Genomic DNA, 21,084 nt, shown 5'->3' with positions numbered 1-21,084 from the left:
GCAAAACACAGTCGTCTGGTTAGCTGGCGTGGTACCACATCGCTTTTGTTGCCGTATTCTTTCTCCGTCCCTCTCTGCATCTGTTTTCGTCTCTCTTTTCTCTTTTCTGTCAACAAAAGTATAAGAGATCACCGAACCATTCGTGTTGCTATCTCTTTCTCTCTTTCTCATTCTTCCTAAGCTAAAAGCTCGTTTTCGCACACCGCACACGTGTTTCTCACAGTCGCTGTCACCTACGGTTATCGCCCATAGTCGCCGGAATAGTTCTTATCGTCCGTTTTATTCGACTTTTTCTTCCAATTTGGTCAAGAGCTCGAACAACAGTGACTGTCATCCATAATATGCAGTGCGTTGCTGTTTTTTAGCATTCGCTCAGGACAGGAGGAGAGCCTTCGGTGAGTTTATGAAAATTCTACTAACGAGTGTGACATTATTAAGATATTTTTGCGCGTGCTTCACACGGGAACGTGTGATTTTCCATTGGTTCGCTCTCGAGTCTGCTTCGAGGGGGAATGAAAAGGGGAAAAAGAGTGGGAGAGAGAAAGCAGTTTTGACTCTCTGAACGCTCGAACTCGAGTACAAGGCGCTTTTATCCGATCAATAGCGAACATTGCAGTCCTGTCGCTGCTGTGCCGCTGCTACGAACAGCTGATCCAATGGCGTAAATTAGTTTATAAACACCTAGAAAAACATCGAGATAACACTTTCACTTCCTCCGTTACTTCCAATGTACCGATAAACACTGTTCTGACAAACATTGATTGAAACATGCGAGGTATAAATTTCCCTTTTCAGAGTACCAATAAACTTACCCGTATCTTCGAACTTGCTTTCTCAACTTTAATCAAATTATTGTCACCGAGTCATTGGAAAATTCTATTATAAAGCTTTATACGTACATGTTTTTTTGATCCTTTTAGCAAATGGTAAGAGAAACGTGACATTCTTAATATCTCCAGTCAATCCGATCCGAACTAACCTATAAAATTTACTGACGCCTCTCGAATCTTCGAATTTTTTTCTCCCTCTCCTCTTTAACTGGAATTGTACTTTAAAATGCGAGAAATGTTTACAAATTGAGGACAAAATATGCGTCTACCATTTCTTAAAGAAATACTCACGGAATATGATAATTTTCTGTATCTAGACTGAAATATAATATAACAATGCGACTGAAACCCAATGAGATTTTTTATCTGGATTCGAATTTCAGGTAGGTTATAATGAGGCTTATTATGTCACTTGCGAATAACATTAATAATCTTTTTTTTTTTCTATTTTTTTACAGTGATCGTGTAAAGCACACATATGTATCACATATACATATAGTACATAATCGTGCCACGTCAGACGTCATTATCAGATTTTCCCAATAATGCATCAATGCTTTTGCGAACATTCTGGATGGGAATTTATAAAGTGCAATTAAACCATCGTCGATCATACACCCAGATATGATCGGCGGTGTTAAGTGAATTGCGCAGTAGGCCGTTAATTTTTTTATCGTTCCTGGACAATTATACTCACAATTTCTGTGATCTACTTAATTTAAAAATCTTCAGCCCAGTGCGACGTCATTTCAACTATTCTCTCTCCGTCTTTTTTTATCCAATAGTGTATAATTGGATATCCCTGAGTATCATTCGTCCAAAAGAGCGGATATATATAAGGACAGAGACTACCTAATTTTCCTAGGAAACACGTATTCTTGTTTTTCTCTATCTTACTTTATTTCATGAGATCTCGTCTCTCCGTTGTCTCCATTGGGCTGTTATTGCTTTGGTAAAAAGCTCGTTGTCTCTCTCGCCCAAGCGTGACAACGTGACTAAAGCGTAAAATCCGCAATGCAGACTTTTCAAGGGATCTTCTGCTTCCTCATACCCGATGAGATCTCCTTTATTAAAGGCTCCCGGCGTAAAATGGGTGTTCATCTAATTATGCATGAGTTTGATCAAAGAGCCGCTTTCTCAGCCTTTGAAAAGGCGCCCCAGTGAGGACAGAGTAAAATTTGCTGACTGGTATATAATAATAATATCATTTTTTCTAACTATTTTCAGGTCTCCACTGCATTGGCGATGGATAAAAATTAATCAGGATTTATGGACTTTTTGGATTCGAAGGGAACTCTTTCCTTTTATTGTCAAGCTGATTCTTGAGAGTTGTGCGAAATGTCTCGCAACAAATCTCCTTACCAAGAGAAACTACTATCTTTTACTCGAAAACTGGTTTAATAAAGTTGTTCGTCGCTTGTGTCTCGAGCGATTTTTCAAACTTTGAATTCCGCAATGCAGTCTTTTCAGGAATTATAAACATTTTTGAGTTAGATTACTAAATTATTAATAACGGACAGGTACCTTTCAGGAATATTCCTGACACATTACTGAACGTTCGCTGTTATTAGGGTTCATTCGACTACCACTTGCATGTCTTAGGAGAGTTTTTAAACTTTAAATTCCGCAATGCAGTCTTTTCAAGAATTATAGAAAATATTCATTAAAATTGGTAAATTATTACAAAGTGACATATCTTTTAGGAATGTTGCTGGCACATTACTGAAAGTTTAATGCTGTTAGGGTTGATTCGACTACTATTAATTAGCATTTTTTAAGGAAGTTTTCAGACTTTACAATCCATAACACAGCCTTTTTAAGGGATCTTCTGTTTCCTCATACCAGGTGACATATTCATTAAAGATTTCCAACGTAGGATGTTTCTCATTTATTTATGCAAGAGTTTGATCAAAGAACCACTTATCCCGCCTTTGAACGGGTGTCATAGCGAAGATGGAACAAAATTGCTGATAGATATATACATATATAAAAATCGCAATGACAATATTTATTTATGCACTTGCCAGTAACATATTACTATCTCTTACGCTAAGATTTATTGCAATTTTCCCATTAACTTTTTTACAAAAAAAAACGCTTAATTAATTAACAATTACTGAAAATTCATTATAATATTATAACATAAATTTATGCTTTCCAATGAGACTATATACAAACCTTTAAATTATTTCATGCAATGATTATATATATATAGTAAGTTTGCGTCTGCCAAAAATCTTGCTTGGTCCAGCAAAGATTTTTCAGTTTTTTTAGTATTCAGTACGATTCTTCGTTTCTATACCAATCGTAGGTTTTTTAGTCTTTACCATGACTCCCATGCATTTAACCTTATAGAAAACAAAACCTACTATCCACATGCCTTGTTGTCACATTTATTATTTTTTTTCTTGTGTAATTCTTTCCAAACCATTTTTCACTCCACGTCCATTCTCGTCAGATCGATGGAAATTAATCGAGATTTCTAGGCTTCACGTACGACGTTACACATAGATGTCAAATCTGCAGGGATTCCCCCTTTAAGTAGACAGATCCAATCGACGAATGAGCCATTCTGAAAATATCTCGGATTTCAAGGTGATTCGTGTGTTTTGTCGACTACCACTCGTGTACTTCATGCGAGTTTTTCACTTCATAAAACATTTCCATTTTTTTTTAAACACCATCAACTTGCATTGTAGACTTTTCATTACTTTTTGAATGTGTCGATCAACGTACACTCCTTGAATCAAACGGATTTTTGCATATAATTATTTATCTTTGAAAAGTTTGTTATATGCGCTATATAGATCACTCGAATCAACTCAAGGCAAGATTATTCTGTATCTTTTGGGACATGAGCTTTATCACTCAGATCCAATTTAACGTTAAATTGGGTAAAGAGGAAAATCATATCTTTTCTAATTGTAGACTAACGAGATAAAATCGGTCAAAGTGGTATTGTGCCATTTAATTAAGTACATCGAAAAGATTTCCCTATATTTCAAAGATACTCGGTTATAAGTGCTGATGATTCGATCCTCCTTATCCATGAGAGATAATACTAAAACTGATATATAGATGCATTGAAACTCGAGTAATTAGATGCACATACGCGAAACAATTTATTGATGCATCCGAACGAATTTTCATTGGAGCTGAAGAATATTACATAATAAAAAATCTCGAGGCTTAAGGAAGAATCGCTCAAACCTATATAACAGAATTTCCCATCGAGTTAGAATAATTTTAAACGTACTTTTTTCAAATTTCACGAATAATCATCGAAACCCATCAATATTTTTCATCGAGTCATCATAATTCTGGACGTAATGTTTTTGAAATCTGATAAAAATCTGTGCAATCTATCCACCAATTCAGTGTGTATTTAGCTAATTCAAATAACACACTACTTGATATCTTTGATGATATATCTTTATTTATCTCCCATCATTAATCCTCCTCAAGCGAAGTCGCTGAAACTAAACTTGGAAATTAATAAGCTCGACGGTGAATAATTACTGACTTTTACATTGTAATTTTATAGTTTGCCAGACGATGTTTTACCACACGCAACTTAATCGTTTCCTGCGCTCAATCGAGCGACGGTTTCAATTTCAACGCAAGAGCGATAATTGGGGCTCAACCGTTAATGATGGGAGAACGTTAATCGAACTTTAATGATAAGTGCAAACTTATCTGATGCATATTAATAAGAGTATCGGACTGGTTTCTAAAAAAACCCGCAAATTTACGCCTGGCTAATTAACATTATGATTATTGCAATTGTACTATTTTTTATATAACGGTAAGACTGCTTGGGGTCGTTAATTAAACTGATCAATAAATAAATCTCTGTATCATGAAATAATTGACAAGAGGGATTAGTATTTGCTCAAGTCTCTATTTCAAAACTAATTTCTCTTCTTTCATTTAACCATAACGCTCGGTAATGTCATTAATTAATTAGAACAATCGAAATATCGATGCTAATTGAAAATTTAAACAGCCTCGCATTACTATTTCAACTAATCACGTTGCTTAATTATTTAACGGTATATATAACGTTTGTTAATGTCATTAATTAAGCCGAACAATCGACAAATCCATGTCAATTAAGGAATTGAGAAAAACAGTTAGGAATCTCGTTACGATTTGCATCAATTACTCCGCCTTGTATATTACGCAAGAATAGCGCGCGTTAGTCCCGTCGATAAACTTGATTCATGGCTGTATTCTACGACGGATGCAAAAAACTCGATAACAATACGAAAAAACACTCTCAGCGTCACTGATCTGCCTCACAGCGGTTAATCCAGATTTAGAATGGAGCGAGACGCGAAAGAAAATTGATGAAAAGAGTCTCGCGTCGATAATGTAGCGCGGATTTCGTCGGAACGTTCCCGACACTACGCGCGGTGAGAGTCCTGACGGGATTAAAAAATGCTTTAACACTAAACGTACCGAGGATTTTTTATACACGCGCGTTTATATTTGAAAATGGTCGTTTGACCGGCAAATGGTATATAGCTTTAGTGTTAACTATACATCGAGTGCAAGGCAGAAATATCGAGATTTACCGGAGATCGGTGGCAAGTTTCGAGAATTGAAGGAAAGTGGAGGGGATGAAACTTATCTGTGTCGTTATCTGAAATCAAACTGTAGGCCAAGTTTGTAATTTTAATTCGGCATAAACACAGGGAACGATAAAGTGTTGGTACCGAGATAGAAATTAAACGAAAAATTCAGTCTACGAATGAGCGGAAGGGGGGAGTTGGTGTGGGAAAGATTGTGGGGAGGGGGGGGGGGGGAGGGGATAGAAGAGGAAGTTGGCGTTGAAATGGAAAAAGAAGAGGAGGAGGAGTGTTTGGTTAGTGCGTGAAATAGGATGATGGTATAGCAAGTCAGAGTCGTTGATATGTAGGGTGTGGAGAGTGTGAGAGATGCCAACTATCAGTATTTGCCCGGCCATCCTAGCGTGTGTTGATCGGTCTCGCGAGCTTCGTCAACTTCGACTCGAGATTGATCACGCGCCGGTTTTCTCCCCTCCCTCCTCCCCCCTCTCCCATTTTGGGCCATTACCAAATTCATCCACTCGCCAAAAATCCTCACCTACCCCCTCTTCCTACTCTTCTTCGTACCTCCTTCCTCCCACCTCCTGTCCCTATCCGTTCTTAACGAATCGCCTGTAAACATTGTCGTTTCAGCAGAAAGCAATCGATGCTTGGCTTTGCCAGTTACGGTAGCTTCCCGAGCACTGTAAACATCGCGTAGTCAGAATTCGACAAAAGCAAATATATACATTTATACGAATGTTGCGCGATACGAACGGTGACTCTGTGTTGTGCACTTGTGTTGTTGTTCGCCAACGGTCTAAAGTCGAGTCCTTCTTTCTTTCTTTATTTCTTTCAGTCTAATAGTCGTGGAATCTAATCTCGTCTCATTTATAACCGTCCAAGCTCCTCTCCTGAAAAAGTGAAGATAATAGTGCAGTGACGACACACTAAGTTCTAGATAGTTTCTTCGACACCTCCCCGTCCCGTGTTACCGACGGGAATTATTGGCTGTCGTGAAATGCCGTGAAATGCCGCGATTCACCGAGTCGGCTTTACCCACCAGATTTCGCAGGACGTCGAAATCTCGCTCCACCGGACTCGATCTCAAATAATTAGTAAACTCTGATCGTGGCTTGGTGATTTTAATTTAACTTCCCGCCAAAAATTTATTTGTTCGGTGTATGCTTAAGTTGCAGCTTTACTTGCAACGAAGAAATAATCGCGAAGAGTGTAAACAATCGGAAAACCATTGCTCCTTTTAAGTGACTCGTTCAATTCTTGTGAAAAGTGAAGCTTCTTTAACCTACGATGGAATATCTCGATCAGGAAATGATTTTTCTACAGTGGATAAACCGGATGTCTAGTCATTACGGTCCGTTTAATATTTATTTTCAATAATTTCAGTTTAGCTTGAAAATGTGTACGCCAAGTCTTTGTAAACTCATCGATTGTTGTCCCTAACCCTTGAACGACTGTTTCTTTCCCTGTGAAAATAATAAGTTTAACAATGCAATTTACTGGTCAAATTATCATTTTTAAATATAAACACGAGTGTATGAAATATTTATAAAAGAATGTACTATTAAATATCACTGGAGACATCGTTATATCAAATCATTGTGTCGTGTACCACGCGCAGTGTCAAAAACGTTTCAACCTACGACATCTAGTAAATAGACGTGTTTAGGAATATTTTAGGAACATTTCTGATACCACGTGTGTTTTTCGACGAATCGCACAGCTATATACTCACTTTAATATTTATTTTTAACATTCTAAATGAACCAAATCTCTAAATATCGTTTTCCTGAACCTTCTGATGACTCGTCGCATCCTCCAGAGTCTGAATTTCTTCGTGATAAGAAAACTAATATGCTCTTCCCCTCATTTCTCTTATCGCAATGAATGGGCGCCACCCATTGTGCACACTGTTCATGAATCAGCTGACTGACATCGAAAACTGTGCATTTTTCGCAGAATCCGATCTGTCTGAAATAGAAGAGCAAAGTATGCACGATAATTTTATCGGTCTGCCAACGTTTCGTGGCGGAACTATCCAAGGGGGATAATGAAATGATCGATCCTTCGTTTATTCATTGACGTCACGTGTTCGTATACAGAGCGCTGCAAAGCGTCTTAAAGATTTTCATAAGCCTTTATAACGAAGCTGCATCCACACTTGTTTATCTTTATTATTCGAGAAGGATAATCGAACACTCTTGGGTACCAAACGGGAGGAAAAGTGACAGTTGTGTCGTAGCAAATGGCAGCAGTCATTTGGCAGTAGACGCAAATAGATTGGCTTAAAATTCAAAGAAGTCAAGCCAAGGAACGAGTTACACGACTTTAATGAACGCTTTGGAATATATTATAGCAGTTTATTTCAGCCAGCAATAAGGAGCTTGACAATTATAAAATTTTATTATGAAAAATACAATACATAAAGTCCATATCACTCATTACCATATATTATTACTAAATCAGAAGGTAAGAAGACGAATTATCAACAACAACAAATTATTTTTACTCTTAGAAATGAATCAGCGTTTGGTGCAGCAAATTAAATGTAGGAGTGGGAGTCGTGCCAAATTTTCATATACGATTAGATCGATGCTTATATACAGTAGGTATATATATATGTATACACATAAGCGTAGATTAAAATTGTTACAAGTACGGAGAGATAGGGGATAAGAGATATATTTTTCTTGGATCGATAAAGTCCCAAGGTTCGAAGCACGTGGGGCCACGAGTGCGTTCTCCTCGCGAGTGCTGATAGTCGAAGTCCACAGTTTCCCGGTCAAACGTTATCCTCATGCCAGATAACTCTACCCCGACTCCTCGTTTTTTATCTACCCCCTCCACCTCTCGTAAAAAATCCCCCTCCCCCCTTCTCCAACTCAACTGTCAAACACCGAAGTAACATGTGCTCTTGCGCTCAATTTCTTCGCTCTTGTAATTTAGATTTTTCGTCCAATTCGATTATAAAGATAAATTGCCAACTTCGCTCGTGGAAAAACAGAATATACTTGTCGTTTGTTTATATTTTTTTCGCTTCTCTCCGTAACGATCCTCGAAGACGATCAACTTGGTCACTGAATTTTGTTGTTCTAACTTTTTGATTCTTTCCATTAGTTTGCCAATGTCGCACAACCTTTTGTCCTGCAAAGTTCAAGGTCGTATAAAGTCTTCGGTGCTTGTTGGGATTCCTGGTTTCTGCTCAATATTTCCTTCCAGTCATCCGCGTTAATATTGCGACCTTGAGCATCGTTCTCCAATCCTTTTTTGTAATTAGTGACGGCTCAAGGTCAGTTTGGTCCTCGGTGGTCGTTGAAACATCCCACGTGTACATGATTGTGGTACCCGTTTTATTGTTCAAGTTCAAGGTCAGCTTGTAACGGAGAGAATTATGAAGCTTTTTTTAATAAGGATATTATTTTTTATATTTTAAATATAAAATTTATTCTTTGCCTCCTTTATAAACCATAATCAGTTTATTTTTTTTTCAATATTAAATGATCTTAATCGAGGCGAGTCGCGGTTTATTTGATCAAGCTTCATTGCTTCTAGTCATATATCTAATGTGTGAAAATTAAATTCTTGATTTTATTAAGTTATAAACTATTTTCTAATAATGTTAGCTCATATGTCTATACTCGTAAGGCACACGGTAGTGTTGGAGGATCACATTTGCAGTGCATTTGATTCGTCAATGGTACCAGAGACTCTTGGTGTTCGCCAAAACCTTTGTACGAATGAATCGCATGAGCCGGATATTGCGACCTTGAACGAGCGAGCGTTCTCCACGCGAACGCCACCACTGAATATATTATTGTTTAAGATCGCATTTATAACGCGTTTAATCAGGGATTCTCACTGTGATTAATCCTGCAAATGTGTGTGTGTGCTTTTAAAAGTTAAAAAATTTGAAAGCTCTTTACTGTAAAATAATTGGATTTATCGCGTTAAATTTTGGATATCCAAATATTCGATGGACGCGGGAATTGATTTATTTGGTGGAAGAAGGGAAAGAGGAGGAATTATTGTCATCAGAGAAACACGATCATTGTGCAATTTTGCTATTGTACAGTTTCAGCTGAAACATAAATAATCATCTTCCTCGTGACCTAAATTCGTTTTAAGCAAACGATTATTTTGACAAATTAGCTGGGAGGCAGATTCGCGCACGCTCTCCAAGCCGTATTCCGGTTCGATATTCCACACCGACCGAGGAATTTTTGCCCTTTCGGATCGATAAACCTTGCCATTCCAGAGAAATTCCCAGTTTCTCGTATTCCACTCTGAATATTTTATTATTGCAACAAAATTTGCATTCTTCAACCTTTGCCTCATTTTATTCTATCAAACGTTCGCGAGGTTTCATCTCAAGATGCTGAAACATGCAGAAAAACTCACGTTTACGTTGAAAAAATTCCACGTGACAATTTTTGTATCAATTAAAGGGGTTGGACAATAAAAAATATAAGAAACATAATTTTAAGTATAAATTTCACTGATTGAGCATAATTTTTTCCATAAATTATATTAATGATATTTTTATATATGTATGTGTTTAATGCTTTATTATTATTTTTATTATTCGTTGTGTACAGGGGCCTTTATAATAACCCTTGGATTATAATTATTATTGTTATTATGTAAGATGAAATTTCTGCTCGATACGAACCGAGAATTCTCGGTCTCAAAATCGATAGGTCACCATTTGCCAGGAATTCCTGATACAATTTGATATTAACTAGGATAGGAGGTTACGTAATAATTACTTAGCAATGTACAGCTATCTGCTTACACATTGCTGAAGAGTCTCCGTATCCAATCACACTAATAAGACGATTACGTCTCATTATCAACGGGCTTTATTATCAGTAGCCCTGCTCGAGATAATCTTCTATTATTGTAACATTCTTCTCTCTATATTTTTCTAAGCCACCACGTACAAAAAGATTCACTTTGCACCAACGAAAACTCGAAATTTTCACTGTTTTCCCTCAAAATATATTATTTTCTTCTTGTAATCACTGTAAACACAAAATATATTATAAAATTAAAAAATACGTACCTTGAATGAAGTTTGATTTAATTTTAATAATTTTTACATATAATCACACTAGTTGGAGGAAGTTTTCTGCTTTTAATCTCCTTGTTTATCTCATAGCAATATCGATGCACTATGAATAGTATAATAAATGGTGAGACACAAGTATAAGTGGATTGTGCAGCACATGTGGTGCTTCAATTGCGAGCAATTGATAAAAATAATGATGCTTGTGTAAGGAGGTAGAATAAACGAGTCGATACTTCAAAATTGTGCACGTTTGCACAATGTAGTCTTTTGTGAGAGATTCATTGATTTTGTATTTTACTTTAGCCTCTTGCGTTTCAAGAATGCAAAAGTCGAATCCATTCAGAGATTCGTGAGGTGGATCGACGTAGGTGGTGAGTTTTCCAATAATTTTCGAGGGAATTCTGTCGGGTCGAGTCAGAAGAACAGGAAGAAAAGGAAGGCAGAGATGTATCTTAGGTCGCGCACGTGATCGTCACAGTTAAATCCTTAAATTGATAGCAACTCATATACAATGAACTTCATTTATAATCGCCGGCTCTAACTCGACTCGCTCTCCACTGGTTACGAAATGCCAGAAGCGAATCTTGCTCTTCTTCGCTGCCAAACGGTTCTTCTCAAACTTGGAAAATTTATCGCACATTTTCACCGTCCCATCCGATAAAATCGTGCGCCAACATCTTGCACGAAACTCTCCCATGCACCGAACCAGCCAGATTTCTATCTAAAAATAAATAGTGCGATATAGTCACAAATAACAAAGAAACAAATGCAAGACACAATTTCTACGACTAATAAATCAAATTTTGTGCGTTGACCGTGAAATTGCCATACATCTTTATCGTTCATTTATAACAATAAATATAAAGTTCGATGGTACAGAGGGAAATATTAGTTTTTATTAATGAAAGAAAAATATAAATGAATGGAATCGAGAAAATTGTTTGTGGTAGTAAATAAGTTTTTAATTGAGAATATTAAATATTGATTCAATTTTAATCAATGAATGTGGATTCGCGCAAAGTAAAATATTTTAAAATTAAATTGACAAGGTAATTATCATTCTTTTAAAAGTAAGAAATGAAGATTCAATTCTTTGGTATCTAGTTGTAGAGGGAGGGGGGTACAGGTTCACGAGACGGTTTACCCTACTTTCTTGATGAATTCGAAGGACAACGCGGATGGAACATGGTCAAATTAATATTGAATCGATATAACTTACGCAAATCGTTTAACGTCGAAAGCTTAAAACGAGGCAGTAATTTGCTCGATAGAAGCAAAGAATATGCTTAGTGTTGTGAGGAGTTTCGCGGAATCAATGGCGCGTGGAGAAAACGAAAATTGAGAAAATTTGTTTTGGTTGCAGAGTACACCGCAGGAGCAGAAGAAGCAGAGTTCGCCGCATGGGTGCCTGGGTTTACGGTGGTTTAGAGGAGGAGGTGGCGGTCTCTCGTAAACAAACATCAAGGGGAGGAGGCAGAGACCAAAAGGGGGACCAAAGGAGGACACGTCGTTCTCGGGTGTACTGCGATGGTGGCGGTGCGAGACGAAATCGTCGTGTTCATCTCCAGGAAAAACAGAAACAAAAACAGAAATCGTATTGTAGGAGAGGTGGAAGAACGGAGAGCGGAAGTACGTCAGAGGCGTCATCGGGAACGTCAGAAGAGGCCTGCACAAATTTACCCCGGGCCAAGTCCGGCTCGACATCTTCCTTGTTGCTATCACCGTTGCGACGTCAGTTTACCAGGCAGCTCTACGAGTGGCCGTGCTTACCGTTGTTTAAGTCAAGGACGAAACTAGATCAGTTCTGAATCGGCTTCCGTTCCAATCTTTCTTGTCTTTGCTCGACTCGTCTTCTGTCGTCGGGCCCCGAACAGTGCACTGAGTCGCCGAGTCTTCTCTCTTTCTCAACTACTAGCACTACGTAAGCTAATAAATATGGAGAGAAAGAGGGAGTAGAGGTTAGAGGGAGTGGTTTCAGACGTTGGATGAAAAACCGCTACTGATATTCGTCCGGCGTGAGCCTATTACAGAATAGTGTGCGAGAGGAAGAAGGGGTTCTTGGAAGCTCCTGAGTGGAGGAAGAAGGCAGAAGGTGGGGGATATTTGTGTATTTTACGTGGAACTACTGCGATACAATATCCGATTGGAAGAGGTGAGTAAATAAGCTTTATACAGGGTCCGTTATACATATAGGGCTTTTCATACGTTTATGCATCATTGGGAGTCCTGACCGAGCCACTGATTCTGAGTAAAAAGTTCTTATACAGTTTTTTTTTAAATCCATTAATTAAAGAATTATTAGTGACTGAGTTTTCTTAACTTCCCGTCTTGTGATTGGCTGGGTTTAGTATACCAGCTCGGTGGGAGGGATTATTAGCAAAATAATTGAGTACTGATTTTTTTTTCTGTGGAGATTCAGCGAAAATGTTCAGTGGCCGGGGTCAATAACCACGGGAGGAAAATTAGTATCAGAGACGTAAAGATGACTAATTTGGTTACTGGAGAACTAATAATCTCCACTGAAATTTCATAAGAAGAATATCAGTACGCTAGACTGTTTTTTTTTAGCACAATCCAGCCGATTCGTTTGTCATTTATTGGCCAGATTAATCTCACTCATCGAGCTGCACTACTGAACTCAGCCAATAACAAGAAGGAGACTTAAGAAGTTTCAACTACTAATAATTTTTTAAATAAGGATTGTATGAAAAAACTTTATAAGGATTTTCTACTTAGAATCGGCTCTTCTGTCAAGATTTTTCAAGTTGGTATAAACTTGTGAAAGACCCTGTACAATTATCTGCGAGTCCCAATGATTCTTTCCTCACGTTTTCTCGCAATTTTGAGCACCGGGAATCATCGAATCACTCGGACTTCGCATTTACAACGACTGTGGTGACTACTTTAATAAAAATAACATTTCACTTGTAGGATCCGAAAATGTGTCGTTTAACTAAATGGAAATGCCAGCCTTGCTTGAGTGGATGAATTTTTCACACAGAGGATGGTGTAAGAGAAGAAAATAAGACAGGTGGAATTTGTGAAAGAAAATTCACACTTCGAAAAAGAGCGGGAAAGAGAAAGAAGAGCGGAAAGAGGTTAGAATGGCGGATTGGGCTAGGTTCAACGGCGAGGGGAAAATTACAACAGCGAGTAGATCGACGGAAAATGTGCTGAGATGCGAGGAGGGGTCGAGGGGACTGGCCAGCAGCGAGATTAACGGTTTAAAACAAATGGAGAACGGAAATGGAGGGGAGGAACGAGCGGAGAGTGGATCTCCGACGAGTTCCGATGGTTTGTCGAAGAAGAAGAAGAATTCGAAGTTGGACGACGAGGTAAAAGAGGAGGTTTCCGTAAGAATGCTGGCAGAAGTGGAAGAACTCAGCTACGAGAACGAGATCGATGATGATAAGGACGACGTAGAGAGGGAGAATCTGCAAAAACGCACGAGGGACTCGTACGACGAGGCTGGATCGAAGATTCGACAGGAGGCTCGTCAGGAACTAACGGAGAATCGTCAAAGAAGGCCATCGAGCCTTTACAAGGAGGACGCTCTGAGTCCACAGAAGCTGAAGAACGTATTTAGCGAGAGGAATTCGCTTTTTGGTTCGCCAACAAGACTCTTAACGACTAAGAGTCGCTCGTCGACGGAAAAATTGGTGAACGGAAAATCGCCGAGGGACGACAAACACGTGCACCATGTGCAGTTCAATCGAGAGACGAAAAGGCAAGAGGGGGGTGGTAGTAGCGAGGACAGGCCCCATCCGAGTCCGTCGATATCGACGTCGACCAGCAGTAGTTCCGAGGACAATTCCAGCCTCGAGCAACTGTGCGAGGCTAGACCTCCGGATGGAGGATGGGGCTGGGTGGTGGTAGCGGCTGCCTTTATGGTCAATCTTATAGCCGATGGTATCACCTTCTCGTTCGGGGTCATCTTCGTTGAGTTCCTAAACTACTTTGGCGAAGGCAAATCGAAGACAGCCTGGATTGGGAGTCTCTTCATGTCTATGCCTCTTCTGTCTGGACCTATAGCGAGTTTCTTAACGGACAGATATGGCTGCAGAAGAGTATCCATAGCCGGAAGTATTCTAGCCACTACAGGATTTGTCATAAGCTCCTATGCAAATTCCATGGGTGTCTTGATCTTTACTTTCGGCGTCGTTGCTGGCTTCGGTTTGTCTTTGTGCTTCGTTGCAGCAGTAGTTATCGTTGCTTACTACTTCGACAAGAAGAGGTCGTTTGCCACTGGTCTCTCAGTCTGCGGTAGTGGAATCGGGACCTTTATTTTTGCTCCTGTTACGCACTACCTGCTGGCTGAATATGGCTGGAGAGGCACGACCTTGATATTGGCAGGATTATTCTTGAATCTGGCCGTCTGTGGCTGTCTCATGAGGGACCTCGAGTGGACCACCACTAGAGCGAGGGCAAAGACCCAAGAGAGGAAGAAAATTCGTGAAAAGAAACGGACGAAAATGCAAAGCTCCAGTGCGGATTCGTTTTCGGTCAGTAGCTCTGCTAATACAAACACGCAGACTCCGCACAGCGCCGATCACAAGAGAAACTTTGCCTCGGCGAACGCCATGGTCATCGAGAACCTCCGAGAGGAGGAGGGCCAGGACAAACTGTTCTCCAGCTTGGTTAGTCTGCCAACTTTCGTGAAGAACGGTGAAAAAGTGCCTTTGGAAGTACTGGAGCTCCTCAGCACAAGGAAGAACGTTTACAATGTTCTTCTGCAGAATTATCCGAGTTTGTTGATATCATCTCGGAGTTTCAGTGACTCCGGGACTCTCCACGATCAGCTATCGACACCCTCGGCCAGGTTCGTACCGATTCCAAGTTCACTGGTCGAGCTGAAGGCTGCTGATAAGGGTGAAGCTGTGCAACAGCCACAGCAAGAGGAACGATCAATTGGAGAACAGCCAGTAGCGGAACAGCAGCATACCGATGCTGCTTATCTATGGTGGCTCAAAAGGATCAATCCTGAAAGCCCACTGAGACGATCCAGCAACCTGGAACACCACAGGAGGCTCCCCACTGCGTATCTCAAGGACATCAGGATGCACAGGCATAGTCTCACCTACAGGGGAGCCATGTTGAACATCAATAGGTATCGACTCAGGGCCTCCAGTTGTCCTGACATCTACAGGAACTCCATGACCACCATAGCAAAAACCAAACTCGTCTGGTACGCTGGACTCTGGGAATTCTGGGATCTCATCGTCGACATGCTAGACTTCTCACACTTTGCCGACTCCAGGTTTCTATTGTTCTCCATTAGCAATTTTCTCCTGCACACCTGGTACGACGTGCCTTATGTCTATCTTACGGACAACGCTATCGAGATGGGATTCAGCGAGGCTGATGCTTCCATTCTGATCTCGGCTATCGGAATTACTAATATGGTCGGCGAGGTTTGTATATACCAGTGTTTAGTTTTCTTTATAGAAATTTATCTCCTCCTCGTTATCTGTTGAGGTGGGTGAACGCTAATTGGATATTAACAAAGCTCTGTTTGCAGATTATTCTCGGCTGGGCAGGAGATAGAGCATGGGTGAACGCTTCGATTGTTTATGCTGTATGCATGGCACTCTGCGGCGCAGTCACGGCTCTGATACCAGTTGTTGTCGGCAGCTACTATACACTCTGCGCAGTCTCCGGTGCCTTTGGACTCTTCATCGCGGCTAACTACAGTCTCACTAGCATCATTCTGGTCGAACTGATCACTTTGGAAAGATTCACGAATGCCTATGGTCTTCTGCTTTTGGTGCAAGGGGTCGCAAATCTTATGGGGCCACCACTGGCTGGTAAGATTCTGTTGATCCTTACCATCGGCGTGATCCTTGTACCTGGATGGTTCCTTTATTTGTTATAATTTTATAAGCAAATTATCGTTATTTTGCTAAAAATTATAATTTACTAAGTATCTTGTATAATCAAGCTATATACGATCGCGCTGAATTTATGTAAATAAGTATTGTTTTTAAGTCCGGAAACGCGTTGATGAAGCTTATTTATGGTATAAATACTAAAGTTCAGTTCGATCGATTAGCTTCACTTACATAATTCAAATTCGTTTAACTTATATTGCTAGTAATTCTATTCAACCTCTTTTCGACACTTTTTTAGAAACTTTTGAAAATAATTAATATTTCTTCATTTCTCGTTGTAGGTTGGCTGTACGATATTACTGGAACGTATGATCTATCTTTTTACTTGGCTGGCTTCTTTATTGCTCTGAGTGGAGTGCTACTACTAATAATGCCGCTGTTCGGCTGGTATAAACAACTCAAGACTGGCACCAAGGAAAAGAGAGTCGACAAGGAATTTTCCAATATTAACAGCGTTTAAAGTTCAATAAACAATGAGGAGTCATAAAAAAGCGTTTTATTCGCATGGAATAATTGGAACTAGGTTTCTCCATGTAAGGAATTTTAAGCTCTAATTTGTCACTTGTATTACGATTGTTTGTCGTCCTACCGCTGAATGTATTTGAGAAATCGATTAGAAGCTTGCAGTTCCTTTATAGACTAGAAATACTCGCGTAACACTAGCGGAATTCAGCGGATAGACTATGCGAGTCAGGTTTACCATGACCAACCTACGAATCAAGTCGATAGACTCGTTAACAATAAGCTATTCGAATACAACATACTCTGTATTTTTATTACAGATATTTATTATAAATATCTTAGGGCCTGTGTGCCCATCTATACTAATTTAACAATCGATGTTTTAACAAATTGCCTCAAACGTTAGATGATTTGTCGTGCGTTGGTCTCTTTTGAAATAAATTTTAGAAATTGCTAACTTTTCTCTAAAACAATCGCAGCAATCACGCGTATAAATAAATATCTACATACCTATATAAAAGTCACAAGTAATAATTAATGAAAACCCGTAAGTTTCGAAGAGGGGCTAGTCCTTTACGTACTGGACGGCTCCTATTCTAAATCAATTCAAGCAATTTTATAGTCAAGCGAATTGGTCTTGATTCTAGCAATCGATGCCATATCAACTTTACAATTGTCACTGGAATGAAATCAATTAATATTTATCGACAGTCGTTTGTTAAACTTTCCAACTCCAATTGTCGAGGATAAAGATAACGTAACAATAAAGAAAGATTTTTAGGTGTAGGTAACTAACTGTTTAAGAGCGAAAGAAAGAGAGAGAGAGAGAGAGAGAGAGTATATATAGAATACTTCAGAGACATGAATAATGCCACAGAAGTGGCGAACCGATAATTGTCGCTTTTTAGTTTCTTCAGCTTCCGAATAATTTCGTCCTTTGATTTTTGCCAAAAGTAGCTATACAATTAGAATCTCAGGATCATTCGTTGGCGTGTCAGTTCACGTGACTGAAAATTTTCCAAACTAGTGTGGATTTTATACGCAGAGCTTCGTCTCGCACCATTGTAAATCGTATAGTTAAGCATTATTCTTTAATTAATAATTATGATAGATTAATAATTTAAGAGAGAATCGTGCGATTTATTTGACAGGTTATCGTAGGATAATGCCTAAGATACATTGTAAATAAGCCTGGAGTTAGTGTCTACTAGCTCGTGTAAAATTGCTAAAAGGAAAAATTGATCTCTGTAATTTTTCCACCTATTAACTAAGCTTCTCTTATTTTCTTTTTTATTTAAACTGTATATTTTATTAGTTTTAGATTAATGTATGCTTAAGGTAAATTGATTTGTGTTTAGCTTGCGAGGAATGAATATAAATTATAAATCGTCTATAATAATTCGTTATAAGCACGTAACTGGTTTTTGATAAGTGGAATGAGATTGTTTCGTGCATACTGCATTTAACTGGAGTTTGATGAGAGTTTAGAGAGTCGAGGAAAAGAAAATAATAGACACACAGTTGGATTTGTTATTTTCTCTACTTTCAGTGTCGTGTTTAGGCGTGTTGTACGTTTCAAGCATTGAACACAGACTTGTAAATAAATATATAAATATGCATATATGTGATATATATGTGAAAGGTATACATAATATTATAAAAGTAAACAATAGCTTCACTGTGATGATAAACCATTGGATTTAACGAGAGCTTAGTCAGCTAAAGAACATATATTATATATAGATTATTACTAAATATTCCGTCTCCATAGCGTGTGCGTGCGTGTATGTTTTCCTGAATGAGGTTTCTTTTTTATTAAGCCGCGAAGTCTCTTTGCTTTATCTTTTCTTCTTTTACTCTCCTTCTCGTCGCATTTTATCAACGAAGCGTCTACAGTGATATCAAACTAGACCTGCGAACAAAGTAAAACAAAAGAATAAACAAGGAATTGCAATTTTTTTAATAGAACTCGTGATATGTTTCTAATATTCGCAACATTGACCATGATAACAATACCTAGTTAAAGTAAAATCGTTAATCGCCTAGCACAAAGGATAAAGTTCTTTCGGATAAACAACGATAGTCATAAAACTCGAGAAGACTATAAACATTATTATTAAAAATCATCGTTTTTCGACTCACAGAATGTAAAGTACCAGTGTATTGCGATAATAATCTTGTATGCGTAATTTATCTTAAAGTAGGAAAGAAAGATTATAAAAATGAATTTAAAAAGACATTTGTATGCATAGGATGCTCTACAGTAGTGGTATTGTTAATCTTTTATACTTATTTTTACAGACCACTTGCCAGAGAAAAATCTTCCTTCTAAAAAACTATTCTGTAAAATGACTATAAAAGAATTGGAGTATCACTGCTAGTTAGGCTAAAAAAAACACGTAGAATTTATAATTTGCGTAATGCATGTTGTAGCATTGATCAGTGTCGAAGTTTAACTTAACTGGAAAGCAGCCCTAATTACGAGTTCATAGAACTTTTAAGAGCAGCTCCACTGGTAATGAGTCTGTTGACGTTGGGATATTGGTAGAACGAGGTTTCAGCGACGTAAACCGTTGAGAAGGAAGCAGGCTGTTTAAGTCCGGAAGCGAAGTTTGTAAGACGTCGTGTCTCACTTGGTTTTCGTTTTGCTAATTAATGTAAGTCGTACAGCGCGTATGTTATGGCAGCGCTTGACAAAAACGCACGCGGCCTTACAGCCACACCCACGAAACGTATAAAGCAATATTTTATTATGAGAAAAACTGTGTGAGAATTTTTCAGGATGTACGAAATTAGCTCTCTGTGCCATTCTCGGGTTCAGGGACTTTAATAAGATCAGTAGTAATAAGTAGATTCTAAGAATAAGTATATGGGACGCAAGATTGTCAGTTTAGTAGTCATCAGCAACTCCTACTACTGTCTTTGCAAAGTGTTATACACCATCGAACGTAAATGCAATATTATACTGTTTGTTTATCCAGATAACTGAATACTTCCATGTTTGTATTTTTAAATGAAGAACTATTCACAAATTTTGTTCAAAAATTATATAAACAATTTAAACATTTATCCTTCTTCTTTCATTGATTTAAAAATTGTTTGCACTTAGTATAGACTCTGAGTTGTGTTGTGAAAACTGTTAAGAAGGAACAGAATTTTGTTGTCATTCCATTGAAATTTATGTGACTTTATTTTGTGAAAAGAGCTGCAAGAGTGTAATGGTTGTTGATGACTCTAATGTAAACCACGTGTCTAGTTTTTATTATAAGTGGATCATTATGTTCATTCCTAGGCTCGATACAAATGACGTTATTTGACACTATTATAATCGACTGTGTAGAGTTTGTTTGTGCTGAAGGAAGGAAAGTTAAAATATCAATGCTGCTATCGAGAATTGTATGAAACTCTAGGCTTGAGGCACAACTGGCACTTGCGTTGTTTTTTCCATTTTCAAATTTCCTAGGACACACAGAAAATAGTAGATTTATTATCCGTATTATATAGGGCCAATCAAAATTGAACAGAGTATTATTTCTTTTGATTTATAAGATCATTGTAGATAAAATCACTTTTTTTTCATTCTTGGTAAAAATTGAAGCTTCGTTTTGACAATCGATATTGGAATTTCTGCAAAAAGCAAAAAATCCGATTATTTAACTTTAGTAGATTTATCACAACTACAGTTTGAGCTCGTCAATCCGAGTATTTGCAATAATTTCTTTTATTATTATAATATCCATAACACAAGGGAAAATTGTGGCTATTTTAAATAAAATTGTGTTAAAGTGTAAACCAGCAATATTATACATTTTTAGTTAAGTTTAGAATGCAATATTACAATTTTATATTATTTATTTAATTTAAAACTATCGATTTGATATGAAAAATGAGTTTCTAGAAATCATCGAGATCCTTTGACGTTGTTGAAGCAGTGAAAGATCTGGTTTGACCAATTCAGTTGAGAGGAATGCCTTTGTTGGAGTCACTCACTAGTAAATTGCTTCATTGTGAACGAAGCGTGAGCGCCTACGTTAAACTTCTTTTTCAATATTGTATAAAATATCCATTTTTAAATTATACACACGCATACACACACACACACACACACCTACACAGAGGTGACAACACTTTACGCCATCAGAGCACATACAACATATAGAAACTGTATAAAACCCTAATTTCAATTAAAATAAAACCTAAATATAATAAATTAAAATCGTTGGATTCTTTCAAATTACCATTAAAACAAACGTAATATGTAACAA

General features: G+C 38.1%; 1 protein-coding gene across 2 annotated transcripts; it reads left to right on the top strand.

Moving 5' to 3' along the window:
- Positions 1-24: 24 nt before the first annotated feature.
- On the top strand, positions 25-21,035 carry LOC136779082 (monocarboxylate transporter 9-like). Of its 2 annotated transcripts, none has more exons than XM_066736411.1 (5): positions 25-395; positions 11,833-12,621; positions 13,401-15,880; positions 15,988-16,273; positions 16,639-21,035. In XM_066736411.1, exons 3-5 carry the CDS (start codon positions 13,574-13,576, stop codon positions 16,815-16,817), a joined length of 2,772 nt encoding a protein of 923 aa, XP_066592508.1. In that variant the 5' UTR covers positions 25-395; positions 11,833-12,621; positions 13,401-13,573; the 3' UTR covers positions 16,818-21,035. The 2 variants fall into 2 exon arrangements, with proteins under 2 accessions (XP_066592508.1, XP_066592509.1); XM_066736412.1 differs by lacking the exon at positions 25-395 and adding an exon at positions 5,794-6,755.
- Positions 21,036-21,084: the final 49 nt, after the last annotated feature.

This window comes from Prorops nasuta, unplaced genomic scaffold (assembly GCF_024137725.1).
Source record: "Prorops nasuta isolate Cenicafe-Biocafe unplaced genomic scaffold, Cenicafe_Pnas_1.2 PNAS00015, whole genome shotgun sequence".
In the NCBI taxonomy this organism is placed as follows: domain Eukaryota; kingdom Metazoa; phylum Arthropoda; class Insecta; order Hymenoptera; family Bethylidae; genus Prorops; species Prorops nasuta.
Note: the sequence above shows the minus strand (reverse complement) of the source record. Positions and strands in the feature narration are given on the sequence as shown.